Genomic DNA, 16,987 nt, shown 5'->3' with positions numbered 1-16,987 from the left:
ATGGTTTGTTTTTCAGGAATTTACACGTTTGGACTATTTGCTACGGATATCTTTGTAAATGCTGGACAAGTAGTGACAGGGAATCTGGCTCCCCATTTCCTTGCTCTGTGCAAACCCAACTACACCGCGCTGGGATGTCAGCAGTACACCCAGTTCATCAGTGGGGAAGAGGCCTGCACTGGCAACCCAGATCTCATCATGAGAGCGAGGAAAACTTTTCCATCCAAAGAAGCAGCTCTCAGCGTCTATGCAGCGATGTATCTGACAGTAAGTAAAGATTACAAACCAGTCTTTATATTTGTGAGTTTTACCGACATCAAAATAATTTCTCCTACCATACCAGAAGTCTCATTAACAGCCTTCGGTAGACCATTTAATTTATGTTCAATAATAGCTGTTTGCATTGAGAATAAAATTAAGTCAGTTGACTCTCATGAGGTTATGTGTGGGTAGTCTGTGGTATTAAAAAATATAGCCATTAGCATTTCCAGTTGAGAGTATGTTTGTCTTTCTATTAAATAGGGCTTAATGGGAACAAATTTGTTCCACAGCAGTCCCCCATGAGCTTATAACAGTGAGATTTAAGAGAACTGCCCAGACCAGATACCACAATTGTCTACTCCAGTTTTGATATTCTCTGGTGTGGGTGAGGAAGGGGCACTCTTTTTTCTAGAAAACATTTTGTTATTGGTAACTATAGCATCTTAATATTTCGACCAATCTAAATAGCTTTTCATGGAAGTAACCAAAATATGTGCTCACAACTTATGTCTTTCTTTTATTCTTGAGTGTTTGCTATTATTTTATTTTTTAAGATTTATTTATTTATGCATACAAGAGCTGGGGTACAGGCCAGAGATGCAGGGGGGTTAGAAGATTCATCAGAGACAGAGCGGGGAACAGAAAAGGCAGATCAATGGAAATACACTGCTGAGAGGAGCAGCAGGAGAGTCAGGGGAGGTCTGCTGCGCAATGTGGGTTGCTCCCTGGCCAGCCAGGGATTGCACTCGTGCTGCAGAGGCTGCGATTGCTTCATAGTGTGGTGCTTAACCCCTGTGCCACCAGGGAGGCCCTGCTATTATTTTAATGGTGAGATTTAGACCCCAAGTGCATTTATCTCAGGCCCTTCAGGTGAAAGCTCTTGCTCACCCTGAGTACATTGCTCTGATAGGCAGTAGAAAGAAATGGCAGCCTTGGCAGGCAGTCCTTGATACAAGCTTTCCCTCCATCACCCAGTGCACCCCAGAAGAGTGCTCTGTAGGCTTTTCCATAGCTCTAGTAATAAATTTGGAGAATTTAAATACCTTTGGATCCTACTTTCTGAAGGTGCCAGTAAGTTACTTCCATCTTGTTTTAGATCATTGACAAAAGACTCAGAACCAATTTGGTCATTTGTAAAGACTCAGAAATCAGATTTAGTCATTTCTAATGATTTGAAAGCAACTCAGTTATTTTTACTTTCAAAGAACTGTATGACCATGGAAGCGTTTCTGATGTTCCAGATACAGTCATGTCAGGTTAGCTCTAAAAGCAGAGATAATATGCTGTGATACCCTGTGACCATGTATCAATGCCCTACCTGTGCCTGGAGATAAAAATTACTGACAATTTAGAAAGAGTATATAGCATTGTTCATAACGTTCACAATAGTAGGATAATTTTGGAGGCCAGAATGCGTTTGAACATTTTAAAAGTTTTTAAGTCAAGCTCATGCGATCCCTTCCTGCCTGAAATTTTTAAAAATCCCATCAAGAAAAATTGCATAGGGTTAGGGATCAGATACCATCTATTCACTTCTCTGCCACTATGTTCTGATTTTGTACCATGTGTCAGTGACAATTCCCTCTTGCCTTCTGTCTGCTTCCAATTCTGCTACTGTTTCCCAGTTTCCTTTATCCCATCGGACTTGCTTTCTGCTTTGCATTCTAAGATACCTCTAGACCTGATATGAGATATGTAATCTCTGCATATTTTTAACTAGTCTCTCCGTCCTCCTAGAATATGTAGCATTCAGCCTCAAGATGAAGATTTAAAACTTGAATGAAACAGAAATCACAAAATACTTTTCATTCATTGCATCATATATAAATGTGGTATTTATATGTATCTGACTATGAATTGCAAGTATATCTGTCCATACATATGTGATTGAACCCTCTCTTCAGACAAATTCCAGAATACTCTGAGTCCAAATACTGTTACATGATTATTTAGTACTAAGAGATGATCGATTTTGCTGTGTACCCAGGGTTTACCAATGGTGGTAAATGTGCTGATAATTTACTGTATTACTATTATAGAATATTTATTGAGCATTTGCTGTGTCAGATGCTAAAGTAACAGATCCTTTTTACTAATTTAATATATAGCAGTATATACTTAATAAAAATTTACCCATTTTATCTATTGCTTAAAATTCTTTATTTGTCCTCATTTTTATGTAATAATTATTTGTACTACTTAAATCTTCCTAATAACTCCTTGACGTACTGTCATTGTATTATACCCATTTTATAGTCAAGGACATTCGAAAGCCCTCAAATACTCATCCAGACCCATAGAACCACAAATTTTCCTGGTTACAATGATACCAAATGTTTCATAGAGGGAATCATTAAATCATATCAACCCCAAGGTATACAAGTGAAATCGCTTCTTCTCTACCTTATAATCTCAGCTTCCATAAAGGTTAAAGTCAAGAGTTCAGATGTTGAGAGTAAAAAGCATTTAGTAAAACTTAGAAATCTATCACCAAACAGTGGTTTAGACTAAAAGTTAGGGTTCCTGCTTGTAATTACATTGAAGGGTACCTCTGTCTTTTTAACAATAGATTCTGTTCTTTGCTAACTGCTTTTCTCTCTTCTCCTACCACCCCTTTGTGTGTGTATGTGTGTGTGTGTGTGTGTGTGTGGGTGGCTGCTATGGCAACTCTGAATATAACTCCTGCTGCAAATGTAGGCATTACGGTCAGATTTTGCTGTTATATTTGATCCTATATACAAAAATATTTCTTCCCAGTTTCACCAGAAACACCTTGGGAAAACTTTATAATAGAAATGTTAGGGTGTTTCTAACTAATATAGTCTCATGAAAAGCTTGCCAGAATTTTGATGAGTAGGTAAATAGGGGAACACAGCCATATATTCACTATTCCCTGTGGAACTAGGCTTATTGCTGTATTTAGGTAGAGATATATTTGTTTAATATGGTATAAATGTTATAAACATATGTAAACACAAAAAATAAGAATGAATGAACCCTATTATGAAGAATGTAAATAAGAACTAAGAAATATTTTTTCTGATGCTTCTCTTTGTAAATTAGTAAATAAAATTAAAGAACTTGAATTCTCCCTTAACATCTGACTTTAATTAAGGCTTTGGGGATCATTTGATCACACAGTTGTTCTCTTTTGCTTTACTGAGAACTTTCAAGGGAGAAAAATCTCTATGCCTATTTTTGCAAATACTGCTGATTTCCCAGTAAGCTATTCTGAAGGTTACTTAACCTTCTACTGTTAAATTTATAATTCAGCATTAAATTGCATTAGAATATATTTAAATTCAGCTTTGTGGTATTTCTTTCCCTATAAGATGGGTAACATTTTTTCAAGTTAAAGTGAACTTCGAAGTTGAGAATGAGAAATAATGTTTAGTGACTTTCCAATTAAGTTCATAAACCACTGAAACTGAAAGACACAAAATGACCTATTTAGTTAGATCACTTCCAGTTCTGGCTTTAGATTTTCTGAAGATAATTTAAAAAAAAAAAGAATTGGTACATTTATTGGCCTATTTCTTTTATCTGTTCCTACATAACAAACCACCCTAAACTTCAAAACAATAGCAATCAATCACCTACCAAATTCAGTGGGATGACCTGTGGTTTTCCTGGCATCAGTCCTTGCTTCCTTCATAGATCACAATCAATTGACCAGTTGACTGGAGCTGGACTCTACGGGGACATATCTGGGTCTTGCTCGCTCTTGGGGGGGTCTTCTTTATAGGTCATCGTCTCTGACAGCATCTTATAGTAGCCTTCAAAGAAGGAAAAAACCAAAGATGCAAGGCACCTTGAAGCTTAGGCTTCAAAACTTGTCCAGCAACCCCATCTTTGTATTCCATGGTCCAAGTGAATCCCAAGGGTGATGGGGGAAAAAGTTAGACTGCACCCGATAGGTGCAAGTTGCAGCAGAGGCACATTGTGAAGAGGTCAGTATGCTGGGGCAGAAAGGATTTGTGAACATTGAATTTACTAGAGTCCTTTCTCAAGAGTATCAGACAGTGACCTCACCCCCACCTTTGGTTCCCTTTTTAGCACTGTTTTAATTTCTTGAGACTGATCAGGGATGGTGTTTGGAGGGAAAAGGTTGGGGGTAGATAAAAAGACAAGGCTCTGGTAATCTCTATAATGTAACGCCTCTGTGTGTCTCCTCATAGCAGCCAGTCATCCAATCAGTGACCTCTCACTTCCCACATGGCTTCTTGTATCAAAAGCCTCCAAGGTTCCACCTGCAGCAGTTCTACTCACAGGCTACTAAGTAGCAAATAAACACAGCCCACTGGTGTCTGTTAAGGTACTTTTACCTAATTCTATACAGGAACATGAGCAGACTTCTCATTCCAGGCTACAGGAATTTGGGGGATGCATTCCAGTTTACATGCAGCAGTTGATTTTGTAATTTGGCCCTGCTGCTCAAATGGCAGGGCCTGCTAGCTTTGTTGGTGCCAGAAGTGTATGGCCCCTCCCCCACTGGAGCCCCTGGGGCTCTGGCAGCATCTGCTTGGGCAGCAGCAAGTTTTCCCACCAGGAGCTCTAAAGGCAGTGGGGGCAGCAGTGGGGACTTTCCCTCCTATGACCAAGTACTCTGCCCATGAGCAGTGCCCAGGCCATGCTGAGAGACCTACATAGATCTGCAGGCTTCTGTAGACCTTCGCAGTCCTGGCCACTGTACCTCTTAGCCCCTGACTCTGACACCACCTTGCACAGGTAGCCAAGGGCCTGGTGTCTTATGAACTGTTAGCTATTGGGTCAGACAAGCAGCTCACAAAAAGCTATTAATATTGGGGTGCCTGATACTGCCTCCTGGGTGACTGGTGGTGACTGGCACAACTGGAAAGTGATGTGCAGCATTGTTGACAGGTAACTGGTACTCTGTGTCTGCTCACCTTTGAGAACACTCCACTGCTTCTGGTCATCCAGCACAGCCTCCCAGTGCTATTGCTATTGCTGTCCAGTCCAGTACCTAGTGCTGGCCAGCCTGGCCTTCAGACTACTGCAGATGACTGCTATAGTGTCACTGCAGTGGCCCCATCTGTGAGCACCTCCAACTGCCACTGTAAGATGAGTTCTGGCCCACTGCTTGCTGATGGGACAGTGCCATCCTGTACAAGCAACCTTTTCTGAACACTGTGGTCATTACCTGGGATGAGACAGCCAGCCACTTGTGGCCTTAGAAATTCCTTCTTTTCCCCCAATCTCCTGTTTGTTAAATAAACCCCATTGTTGCTGGCCCCTGAGCGTGAGTAGTCTTATAGTTAGATGAGCACCCACGGATAAGAACCCACAGAGAATGACCCGGCCCCCACCTTTGGTTCCCATTTTAGCACTGTTTTTAATTTCTTGAGACTGATCAGGCTTGGTGTTTGGAAGAAAAGGGTTAGGGGTAGGTAAAAAGACAAGCTCTGGTTTGCCTTTCACTATTTGTCTTCACTGGCTGATGAGATATGCCTGCATGAGAAAGTCATTGCTCTAAATCTTCCCTGCTCGGGAGTAATTGAATGCTGACATGTAGAAGGTCCTGTGCTCCAGATTTCAAATGAACAAATCTTGTCTACTAGGTAATAGATCAAAAAGTACTTATTGAGCTCCCACACATAATGTGACTACTATACTATTACTGTGACTGCTGGTGTTACAAGCACTACTGTTAGTCAATTGACATTTCTCCTGTCAGCCTGCAGCTAAGTGTTACTGGTCGGGGTGTGGGAAGTTACAAAAGACATCTGTGAAGCAGCTATTAGGTTCCGCTATTTTCACAACCATGGACTCTTTACAACTTACCTTCTTTCCCTTCTTGCACACTCCTCCGTAAACTCCATGTTTTTAAATCTCCTATTAATTTTTCCCATCCCAGTTTAGGGCCAGATATTAATCAATGAACCATCATAAAAAACATATAATGCTGTTTTGAATTGCATACTATTATTAAGATGGTAGGGGTGATAATAAACAGTTAAGAAAATGATTACAAACACATGGATAGTCTGCATCTTTACCTAAATCACCTGGCTTCTGTAAGGGACACCTATATGTGGGAATTCTGTGATGAACATGTGGCTTTTGGTGTTATCTGGCTCTCTAGTCACAGCACAGAAATGCCTGTTTTCTATAGTGTAACAGAACCACTAACCAGCATGAGATCACCAGTACTGCCAATTGACTTAATATAGTTCCAGCCAAAAGCAAAGAGCACTGACATTCTAGCTAATGCGTATGGGATTATTATGGATAAATAATACTATTCTATTAGGCTCTTGGAAATACTGACAAACATGTCACAGAATTCCATTAATTTGTCTGAGGTTTCTTAGGTGTTAGCAAACCAGTTTGGAGACTTCTGGCAGCATCTTGTATATTGTAATTGGAAAATACAGGACTTACTATTAACAGGGTAATGTAGGATAGGGGTATATTAGAGCCTCTGTAGGCCACCAGGTCTTATGCCTTTATGGACCCCCTTTGCGATTAAAAAAAGTTGTCTTATAACTTTGTTGCTATAAAAATGAATTTATAGATATATTAAACACTTTCTCCAACCTAAATGTTCACTTTTAACTTCTGTATTTAATAGAACTTTATAGTTTCATGGGTCCCTAGAAGTGTCACAGACACCAGGTACAATACCCACTGGGTAAGCTACCTCTGAGGACATGGTACTTAGTGAAGTTCTAGGTGGAATATGATGGTTAGTGTATCTGGTAATGACAAGGAGAGCCATTCAGCAGTGTCTAGGAAGGAAGCCATTCAGTGTCACAGTGGCAAACAGCAGGGGAGAGCTTCAGAAGTGAATGGTATTTGGGATGAATGTTGGAGATGAGAATAATTTGGATGGGCAGAGATGTCTCAGATTAGAGAACAGTGAGAGCAAAAGTAGGGAGTAAGAAACAGCCAAAACAATTAGGACCTTATTGAGAAGGTAACCTTATATAAGCTATATATGTGGGAAACAATATGATTTAAAGATGAACAAGAACAAATTAAGAATCAGGGCCACTCTCAATGGTGAAAAGTTAAACGCATTTCCATTAAGATCTGGAACAAGACAAGGATGTCCACTCTCACCAGCTGCTTTTCCATATAATACTGGAAGTCCTAGCCAGAGCAATAAAACAAGAGAAAGACATACAAGGAATCCAAATAGGGAAGGAAGCAGTTAAAAAGTTACTATTCACAGATGATATGATAATATACAGAGAACCCCAAAAACTCCACAGAAAAACTAATCAAACTAATCAATCAGTTTAGTGAAGTAGCAGGATACAAAATCAACACACAAAAATCAGTAGCCTTCCTAGACACAAACAATAAATCTGAAGAAGAAATTAAGAAAACCATCACTTTTATTATTGAAACAAAAAAAATCAAATGCTTGGGAATAAACCTAACAATAAAGGACCTATACAAAGAAAACTATAAAACACTGTTAAAAGAAATAGAAGATGACACAAAGAAATGGAAAGAAATCCCCTGCTCATGGGTTGGAAGAATTATCAAAATGGCCATCTTACCAAAAGCAATTTACAGATTCAATGCCATTCCAATAAAAATCTCAATGACGTTCTTCAAAGAAACAGAATATTGATGAAATTCATATGGGGCCACCAAAAACCCCAAATAGCCAATGCTCTCCTGAAAAAAAAGGGGGGATTGAGGTATCACACTCCCAGACTACAAACTATACTACAAAGCCATAATAATCAAAACTGCATGGTATTGGAACAAGAACAGACACACAGACCAATGGAACCAAATAGAAAATCCAGCAATAAACCCACAGATTTAAGGTCAACTAATCTTTGACAAAGGAGCAAAGAATATGCAATGGAACAAAGAAAGTTTGTTCAATAAATGGTGCTGGGAAAACTGGGTTGCTACATGCAAAAGAATAAAGCTTGACTACTACCTCACACCATGCACGAAAACCAACTCAAAATGTATTAAATTACTAGACATAAGACCTGAAACCATAAAATATATAGAAGGAAATATAGGTGAAACACTACATGACATGCACCTTAGTAACATCTTTAAAGACACATCACCCAAAGCAGTGATAGTGAAGGCAAAGATAAACAGCTGGGAAAACATCAAATTAAAGAACTGCACAGCAAAAGAGACAGCAACCAAAACAAAGAGACACCCCACCGACTGGGAGAAAATTTTTGCACAGAACACTAATGATAAAGGGCTGATCACAAAAATCTACAAAGAGCTGATGAGACAACAAAAAACAAAGAAAATAATCCAGTCAAAAAATGGGCAGAAGAGCTAAAAAGAAACTTCCCCAAAGAGGAAATGCAAATGCCCAACAGGTATATGAAAAAATGTTCAACATCACTTGTATCAGGGAAATACAAATCAAAACTACAATGAGATACCATCTTACACCAGTAAGAATGGCACATATTGAAAAAACTAATGACAAATGTTGGTGAGGATGCCGAGAAAAAGGAACTCTCCCACACTGCTGGTGGGAGTGTGAACTGGTCCAACCACTATGGAAAGCTGTGTGGAGATTCCTCAACCTGCTAAAGATGGAGCTTCCATATGATCCAGCAATTCCACTCCTAGGTATTTACCCAAAGGACACAGAAACATTAATTCAGAAAGGCACCTGCACCTCTATGTTTATAGCAGCATTATTTACAATAGCCAAGCTATGGAAACAACCCAAATGCCCCAAAATAGATGACTGGATCAAGAAGATGTGGTACATATACCCAATGGAATATTACTCAGCAATCAAAAAAGATAAACTCATTCAATTTACAGCAACATGAATGGAGCTGGAAGGGATCATGCTCAGTGAAATAAGCCAAAGAAAAAGAAAAATACCGGATGGTCTCACTCATAGCAGGAATTTAGAAAACCTAAATAAGGGACCATGAAAAGGACTATATTTATATTAAAATCAAAATCAATAAGCAGCTATAAACTAGACACACACTATGGGGGGGGGAGTAGGATCAAAAAAAGGGGGGTGGGAATTTTATGGGGACTATAACCAAGATGAAAATGCACACATTGTGCAAAAATGAAAAATGATGTAAAAAATATATAAAATTAAAAAAAATAAAAATATAAAGATTAAAAAAAAAGAATTGGAGCCACCCCGGTGGCGCAAGGGTTGAGACAGCACTGTGAAGCTGTCCGCAGCCACTGCACCATGAGTTCGACCCCTGGCCAGTGAGCTGACCCACATGGCGCAGCAGACCTCTGCTGTCTCACTCCTTGGTCCCCCAAGCAGTGTATTTCAGTATATCTGCCTGTTCTCCTCCCCATTCTGTCTCTGGCGCATTCTCTCACCCCCTGCATCTCTGGCCTGCACCCCAGCTCTTGTATGCATAATAGATGAATAAATATTTTTTAAAAATAAATCATCTTATAAAATTATTTATATAAATCTGTGACTTCATGCATGAGTTAATAAAGTTGACAAATGACATTACAAAAGTGGTGCTTCAAAATTCATTTGCTTCCAAAAATTGGTATTGAACACCTAGAATGCAACAAGCCTGTACACACTGACATAAATTCCTTCTGAAGTTTAAAAAGTATAAGAGGAATTTAAAAGCAAAGAAACTAAAAGAGGCATGTCTTAAGGACACTGTTAGAGATCCTTACACATGAAATAAGGATATGAACTCAGGTGGTTTGTGTGTTGGGACTGGGAATGCTACTGCAGATGAAACCAGAGTCAGACTAAATAAAATGCCAGGGATGACATGAGCTTTAGACTCAAATGAGCTTCCATGGGCTTGAGCTGCGTAAAGGTGACTACAGGTCAGAGCAGTCAGGGAATCCCTAAGCACTTTCTCTTATTATGGCACAGGAATAGGAAAAGTCAGACCTGGACCCAGAGAAAGTCCTCCTGTGCACACTTCAAGATTTCTACACCATCATCAGCTTTCCTAAACCCTAATGCTAAATAGCCCCTGCTCCAATTTTAGTTTTCCTCTCTGCTGCAACCTTTCAACCTCCTGATCCCCAATTATTGAATAAGCTACTAATTATTGAAAAGTACCTCTTTGCCTAGCATATTAGGTATTTTATATGCCTGCCTCTTTTTCTTTTTTTAAAGATTTATTTATTTATGCACATAAGAACCGGGGCACAGGCCAGAGGTAGAGGGGGTGGCAATAAGAAGATTCACCAGAGGCAGAGTGGGGAACAGAGCAGGCAGATCAACAGACATACACTGCTGAGGGGAGCAGTGGGAGAGGCAGGAGAGGTCTGCTGCGCCATGTGGGTATCTCCCTGGCCAGGGATCGAATGTGTGCTGCAGTGGTTGCGGATTGCTTCATAAGTTAAGTCTTAACCTCCTGCACCCCAGGGAGGCCCCTGCCTGACTCTCTCTGTTTTAATCTTTATAGTGGCTGGATGAAAGTGAGGCCATCTTCATTCAATAGGCTACAAAACTGATGACAAAAATAGCTAATTAATAGCTTTTTTGAGGTTGGTTAGCTTGTGTGAGAGTCAGGAATGTGACCCAAATCAGTGTCAACCAAAGCTACCAAAGAATCCCCTCAAATAATGTTAACTCAGTATCATTTCAGTGTAACTTTGATAAGAAAAAAAATAACTCATCTCAGGTTGGACAAAATGACACTATTTGAGTAAACTGGGGTTAGAGAGCATGCCCAGAGTCTGAGGACCCCAGTCAGGCTCTTTCTCAGTTCTTGTCTCTGGCAAGGAAATAATTCAATATCGAAACCAAAGTTACAGAAAACCAAGAGATTTATTGAGAACTAGGAAGAACATGAAAGCACTCTGAACAAAGGGGTCCCAAATGGGTAGCCACTGAGGGGGTAAGAAGCAGGTGCTTATGGTGAGCAAAGTGTGAGGGTTTGGTCTGCGCTGTGCCTCTTTCTGATTGGCAAGGGTCTCTTAGGCTACCAAGGGGCCACTGAGTTTGTGGGCGTCTCCTATTTTGCCCACATTACCTTGCCTACCCTTCTCAAACGTACTAGCCTTGGTCTATTGCTTGAGCCCTGTGTTATTATTGTGCTACTGAGTAGGAATTTTGAATATGCCATTTTTTAATTGAGTTGAAGGGGGACTACCTTCTTGGTCTGTGCCTGCTTCCCAGTGAGGCTGATAAATGACTTGGGGCACCCTGTTCCTAACTGCCTGCCTATATCCATTTCCTACCTTCTTCCCTTCATCCCCCACTTCAGAGTTGTAACCCCAACTGCCATTAGGGGAACTGGGCGATGACCGATCTGGCTACTTCCTGCTGAGAGGGGGCGAAGGATGTGCAGTCAGGGATTACACCCAGAAGGGGGTCTATCCAAGGTGCCCTGGTAGAAATCAGTGAGGACGGTCAAAGGTGGGTCCATCTGGACCACCACCTGGCGCTTGACCAAGTTTGCAGCCTGGAAGAAACAAATTTGAAGATAAGATTTAAGTGACATGGACCAAAAATGAGAAGCAGCAGGATGGCTAGTAATGGTCCCAAAAGCGGGAGGAACCAAGCAGTGAAGGGAATGCACCCCTTCATCTGGTCCCAGAGTTGGGTGGCAGATGTTTCCTTAAGGTTGTGGAGCCATGAAGCCTTGTCATACAGGGTGAGGATGTCCTCTTTCACTGGTGAGCTGGAGTTGAAGGCACAATAAGATTTATTAACAACAACAAAGACCCCGCCTTGCTCTGCAAAATTACGGGGCAGTGGGAGAGGTGCATTCAAACAGTGTGACACAAAAAGAGTGGCTATAACGAGAAGAAGCACATGGGGCGGGTCTGGACTGGCCTCACCAGATGTCTACAGAACAGGAATCTCAAATCCTCAAGAGTCTCACAGCTGTACTGAGAAGGAGGGGCTGTAGCTGGCTGTGAAGCAGGCACAGGTTTCCAGGCCTTTACACCCAAGTGATGAATTCTGGACTCTTGGCCTTCCCACTTTACAGTGGCAAGGATGACTGGGTGAGGTCTGGACCAGGACATCCTGCCCAGGAGTGGGGTCAGGTAGTCAGGCATGACCACAAAGGATCGGGAGAGGAGGTGGGAGTCCCAGGAGCTGCTTAGGGGCTCAGTAAAATGATAGAGTAGAGATCCCAGACACACCCTGTACCGCGCAGTGGCAGTTTCAGAGAACAGACCCCAGTGGGAGATAAGAACAGAGTAGGTGGCCCCAGTGTCTAATAAAAAGTTGATATCCAATCCCCTCAACCCCCAAAAGAACGCAAGGTTCCTAAATGGCAATTGTGGCTGTTCCAACAGGAATGAGGCAAGCCCTCAATCCCTCTGGACCAACTGGGAGGCCTGAACTGATCCCTGAGGCCTTCATCTCAGGGGTACCCTGGTTTCCAGTGGCTGCCCTTGTAGTCTGGGCCCAGTTTATTATGAAGACAATCCTTTTAAAGTGATCTTGTTTGCCACAATCAAAATAGGCAGCTGTTGGGGGTTCTTTTCTGGGGAGCAGAAGTGGAAAGCCCGCAAAGTGGCCCCTAGGGCAGTAACCTTACTTTCTCATCTCTTGCTGGGGAGCCGCCTCCTGATCGCTACTGTGATAGACAGAATTGGCCACCTTTATGAGCTTCTCCAGCGTGGGGTCTGGGTCCAAAGCTGGTCTTCGTAACTTCCTCCTAGTGTTGGGGGCAGACTGAGAGATGAATTTAGCTTTTAGAATTAGTTCCCGGATATCACTTTCTATGTTGGACTAAAGCCTCTCTCAGGTATTCCAGGGACAAAGATGGATTTGAACTGGGTCCCTGAACTACAGCAGACAGCTTGGAATAATTTATTGGTTTGGACCAGGTAGCCCATAACCCTTCAGTAATGCAGATATTTGTCTGGGTTTTGCGAAATCTTCCCCAAAGTTTCCCTAATTTTCTTGAGGTCTTTCAGGGGAAAGGGGACATGGTTGGTCCCCAGCTGCCATTTGGCGTCTTCTGGAAAGCACAGAGAATAGCACCTGGAGGGTTTTACAGGGGCCCAGGGTAGAGAGGATGGAAGGTGAGGAGGGATAAAGGGCTTGAGGGGGCCCCTTAGGAGGCACTTTGAGGTAGGCTTTGGATGCTCTTCAGAATCTGAGCAATCGGGTTGTTGTTTTCCCTTGCAGGGACAGGAGACCGTGGTCAAAAGGGCCACGTCTATTTTACATGAATGACATAAATCCTGATTTTCACATAAGGCAAAGAACACCTAGACATATGGGACTCTGACTTGTCATGAAAACACTCTAACTGAAGACAGTATTGTAACTGATAATCCCCTCTGGGAGCCAGCACTCCCCACCTCCAGCTTATTGGATGGCCAGGCAGGTGTGCAAAAGATGATCAGGCATTTCTGAGGGACTGAAGATGGAGCAAAATAGTCTCAGTTTTTAAGGACACATTTCAGGGGTAAGCAGTAGAGAGTTTATTAGCCATGTGGAAGAGAATGACAGGAGGAGCATCCTTTCTCTGTCATCTCTGACCTAACCAAAACTTTCTGGGTTGGAGACCTGTGAGAGGTAGACAAACTGCAAATGGTCCAGTAGGCTCATCACCCTTACCTACGCCGCCGGCGTCGCCCCCTTGTTCTGTCCCTGTTCCTCTCCATGTGCATGCACATGTACGCGGGTACCTCGATCTGGGGACGGGTCTCGGAAGCCTGATGATCTGCCCAGATATAGTAAAAGGAGAACTGCTTCCTGGCTTCTAGGAAAATGTTTGCAGTCAGTGAACGGAGGATCAGGGACGTCAAAGAGGGAACTGTGGGGCCAAGCCAGGTAGGATGGACAATTTGCGAGGACGGAATTTGGGGCGTTTTAGAATGTGTATATGGGAGAATATCTTCGATTAATATGTACCATGCCGTGCTCTGGGAAGTATGGGTGGAAATCAGAACTCGGGCCAAATTTAAAAGCCACCGACTATTAAAGCGAAACCATGCACAAGAGTCTACCCGACGGGTGTAAGGGTCTGGGGGGGCAGTGCAATTAAGGATGTGATTTAGGAGGCGCAGCCAAATGGGGGAACAGCGAGGATCAGATACATCATGGAGGGATACCCCTAGTCCCCACCTAGGTCCTTTACAGAAAGGACACTCGTATGAGGGGTGCTGGGGAAAGAGCCGGGACAGAAAGAAAAGGAGGTCTGGGCCTAAAAAACGGTCTCCAAGGCGACGAGCGAAGGTGGCTGTAGCGGGACACAGGGACCTGTGACTAAGATGGACAGTCATAGTGGAAAGAGAAAGTGGTTCGAGAGAGCACAATGTACCCGCCTCAAAAGAGATGGGGGATTCTCCCCTCTCTATACCACATAAAGTGTCCCCTGCGACTTTAGGCTTACGGTCACCCTAGTGGTTTTTAACTGGCCAACACAGTCCTGGTAATTTTGGGGAGCCTTTTCAGTAGCTCAAAGACTATAGAAATGAAAGCAAAGGACAACACACTCACCCTTCAGCATTTTCAGAGTTCCACAGAACTCACCCAACAGCTTCTGGGTTCCCAGAAAGCTCACCAGAGTAGTGCAGTAAGAAGAGCTGCCAGCGCTTAAAAAAGCCTGCGAGGAGAGAAAGGTGAAGCCAGTTGAGATTTTTAGAGGAGAGTTCAAAGGAAGGAGACTATGTTCTCTACCATGTTGGGCTATAGGTGGTACATGAACTCCTCAAGAAGTCTTCAGCAGCTCCCTAGGGTAGCCTAGGCCAGCTGCCTCATGTGCTTCAAGGATCACGCAAGGTCCTCCAGAGAACAGAGGGAGAAAATGTTAAAAGAGACAGATTTGACTGATAGCGGTGAATCAGAATCACAGCCCTGATGGATCAGGTTTAGGGAGAAGGCCTGGGGTCTGAGGAAACAATTCAACCTCAAGAACAGTTCTGAAAAGCAAGAGATTTACTGACAGGTAGGAAGATGGGCAGGAAAGCTCTCTGAACAGAGAAGGGTCCTAGGTGGGTAGCTGCTGAGGGGGCAAGAAGCAGGTGCTTATATGGGTATAGTGGGCAAGAAGTGGGGGATTGGTCATGGGATGTTTCTGAGTTATGTCTCTTGCTGTCATGAGCCCATGTGTGGTCTTTTTTTTTTTTTTTAATTTTTTTTTTTAGAGGCATGTTTTATTTATTTACTTGTTCATTTGTTTTGTTTATACATGCACTGGGTACAGTCAGAAGCGCAGGAGGGTGAGAGGATTCACCAGAGCCAGAGCGGGGAGCAGAGCAGGCAGAAGGACCGAAGTACACTGCTGAGGGGAGCAGCGGGCGGCAGGAGAGGTCTGCGCGCCATGTGGGACCCTCCTCCAGTGGCCTGGGAGCAGCCGGGGGTCGAACTGGCGCCGCAGAGGTCGCGGGCAGCTTCGCAACCCAGCGCTCAACCACTGCGCCACCAGGGAGGCCCCCATGTGTGGTCTCTTAAGCTACAAAGTCCACTGAGTTTGCCCACATTACCTGGCCTATCCTTCTGAAACTAGCCTTGGTATGTTGCCTGAGCATTGTGTTACCATGTGAGTGTTCTAAATATTCCGTTTTTAATAGACTTGTTGGGAGTGGGCACCTTCTTGGTCTGTGACTGTTTCTCAATCAGGCTGATGAATGCATTTGGGGGACCCTGCTCCTGACTGCCTGCCTATATCCATTTCCTAACCTCCACTTTCATGAGGATCTCATTTTGTGATACATCATTTTGCTTAAAATTGCATTTTCCAAAAACCTACTGAAGACATTAAGTGAGGACTTACTGTGTGTGGTCTTTCATATCACACTATATCCCAGAATGTACCCCAGTGAAGACAGGCAGCCAGATTTTGAGTTATCCACAGAGTACAGTGCCTTACAAACCTTAGAAAGAAAAAAAAAACTAGTTAATTTGAATTCAGTGTTGTACAAGATGAATTAGGAAGATTCACTTCCCAAATTATGGCTAAAACAATTGTTAACAGATTGTTGAAAAAGTGTGCACGCCAAGAGTTCCTGTTTCATCTCTTATTTTCCTGGTAACCAAGTACTCAAGCACTAATGGTAACATTAATGGTTTTGATGACTGAATTTTAATTGTACTTTGATTTTGTGGAATGCATATTTTATTCTTATGATGCTTAATTTTTAATATTTTATGTTCTGCACATCACTTGAGGTGCTAAGGATTTTACCTGCTTTTAAAATGACAGCATCTAAGTTATTTTTAATTTCTTTATGATGTACACTAGTTGGCTACATAATAGCCTAACTGGCATAGACAATGCTCATGGCTGATTAGAACTCCCTGATGAGCAATTGCATTGAGATTTTAATGGGGAGATCTGAACATCCCTGGGTCACACATTTCCTCTCTGCCAGGCCCATTAACCTGCTCAAATCTGTATTTCAAAAGAAACATCATTCTCTCATGTAATTCTCATGATCTTGCTCCTGAATTCTAGAAGCCAACATTCTGATTGCTCAACTAGGACTTCTCGCAAGGTCCAGACTGTGTCTTTTCCCATCACCAACGCACTTCTGACACCAGAGGGTCAGCTGGATCATGTAACCCAAATGGCAGGGTTACTGGCCCCACAGCTTATTACCTTTTCTAAGCTCTTTCCCATTCCAGGCCACACTCAGAACTGTCATATTTTCGTTAGTTGCTATGTGAAACAAAGCACTATTCATAGGTGTGGAATGTGTTTCCCCAGAAAACAAAGTGATCTAAAGGTACTGGCTTCCTTCTTTGTGGTAAGGATACAAGATGCAATCATCTGTCTTTTATTTTGGGTCTGGTGTCTAGACTGAAAACTGTACTAATGCCCCA

The 16,987-nt window shown here is 42.5% G+C and overlaps 1 protein-coding gene across 2 annotated transcripts in view; it reads left to right on the top strand.

The window, feature by feature from the left end:
- PLPPR5 (phospholipid phosphatase related 5) overlaps positions 1–16,987 on the top strand; it is a gene marked incomplete at both ends in the record, with an annotated part of 111,917 nt that overhangs the window by 43,307 nt on the left and 51,623 nt on the right. For both annotated transcript variants that reach the window (XM_084244168.1, XM_084244167.1), the window contains one exon: positions 17–267. In XM_084244168.1, the coding sequence (XP_084100294.1) occupies positions 17–267 (251 nt within the window). The remainder of the gene's footprint in view (positions 1–16; positions 268–16,987) is intronic.

The sequence above is a fragment of the Talpa europaea genome (genome assembly GCF_964194135.1).
Source record: "Talpa europaea genome assembly, chromosome: 9".
Lineage (NCBI taxonomy): Eukaryota > Metazoa > Chordata > Mammalia > Eulipotyphla > Talpidae > Talpa > Talpa europaea.
The sequence above is the reverse complement of the archived record's forward strand: the minus strand, read 5'-3'. Positions and strand labels throughout refer to the sequence as shown.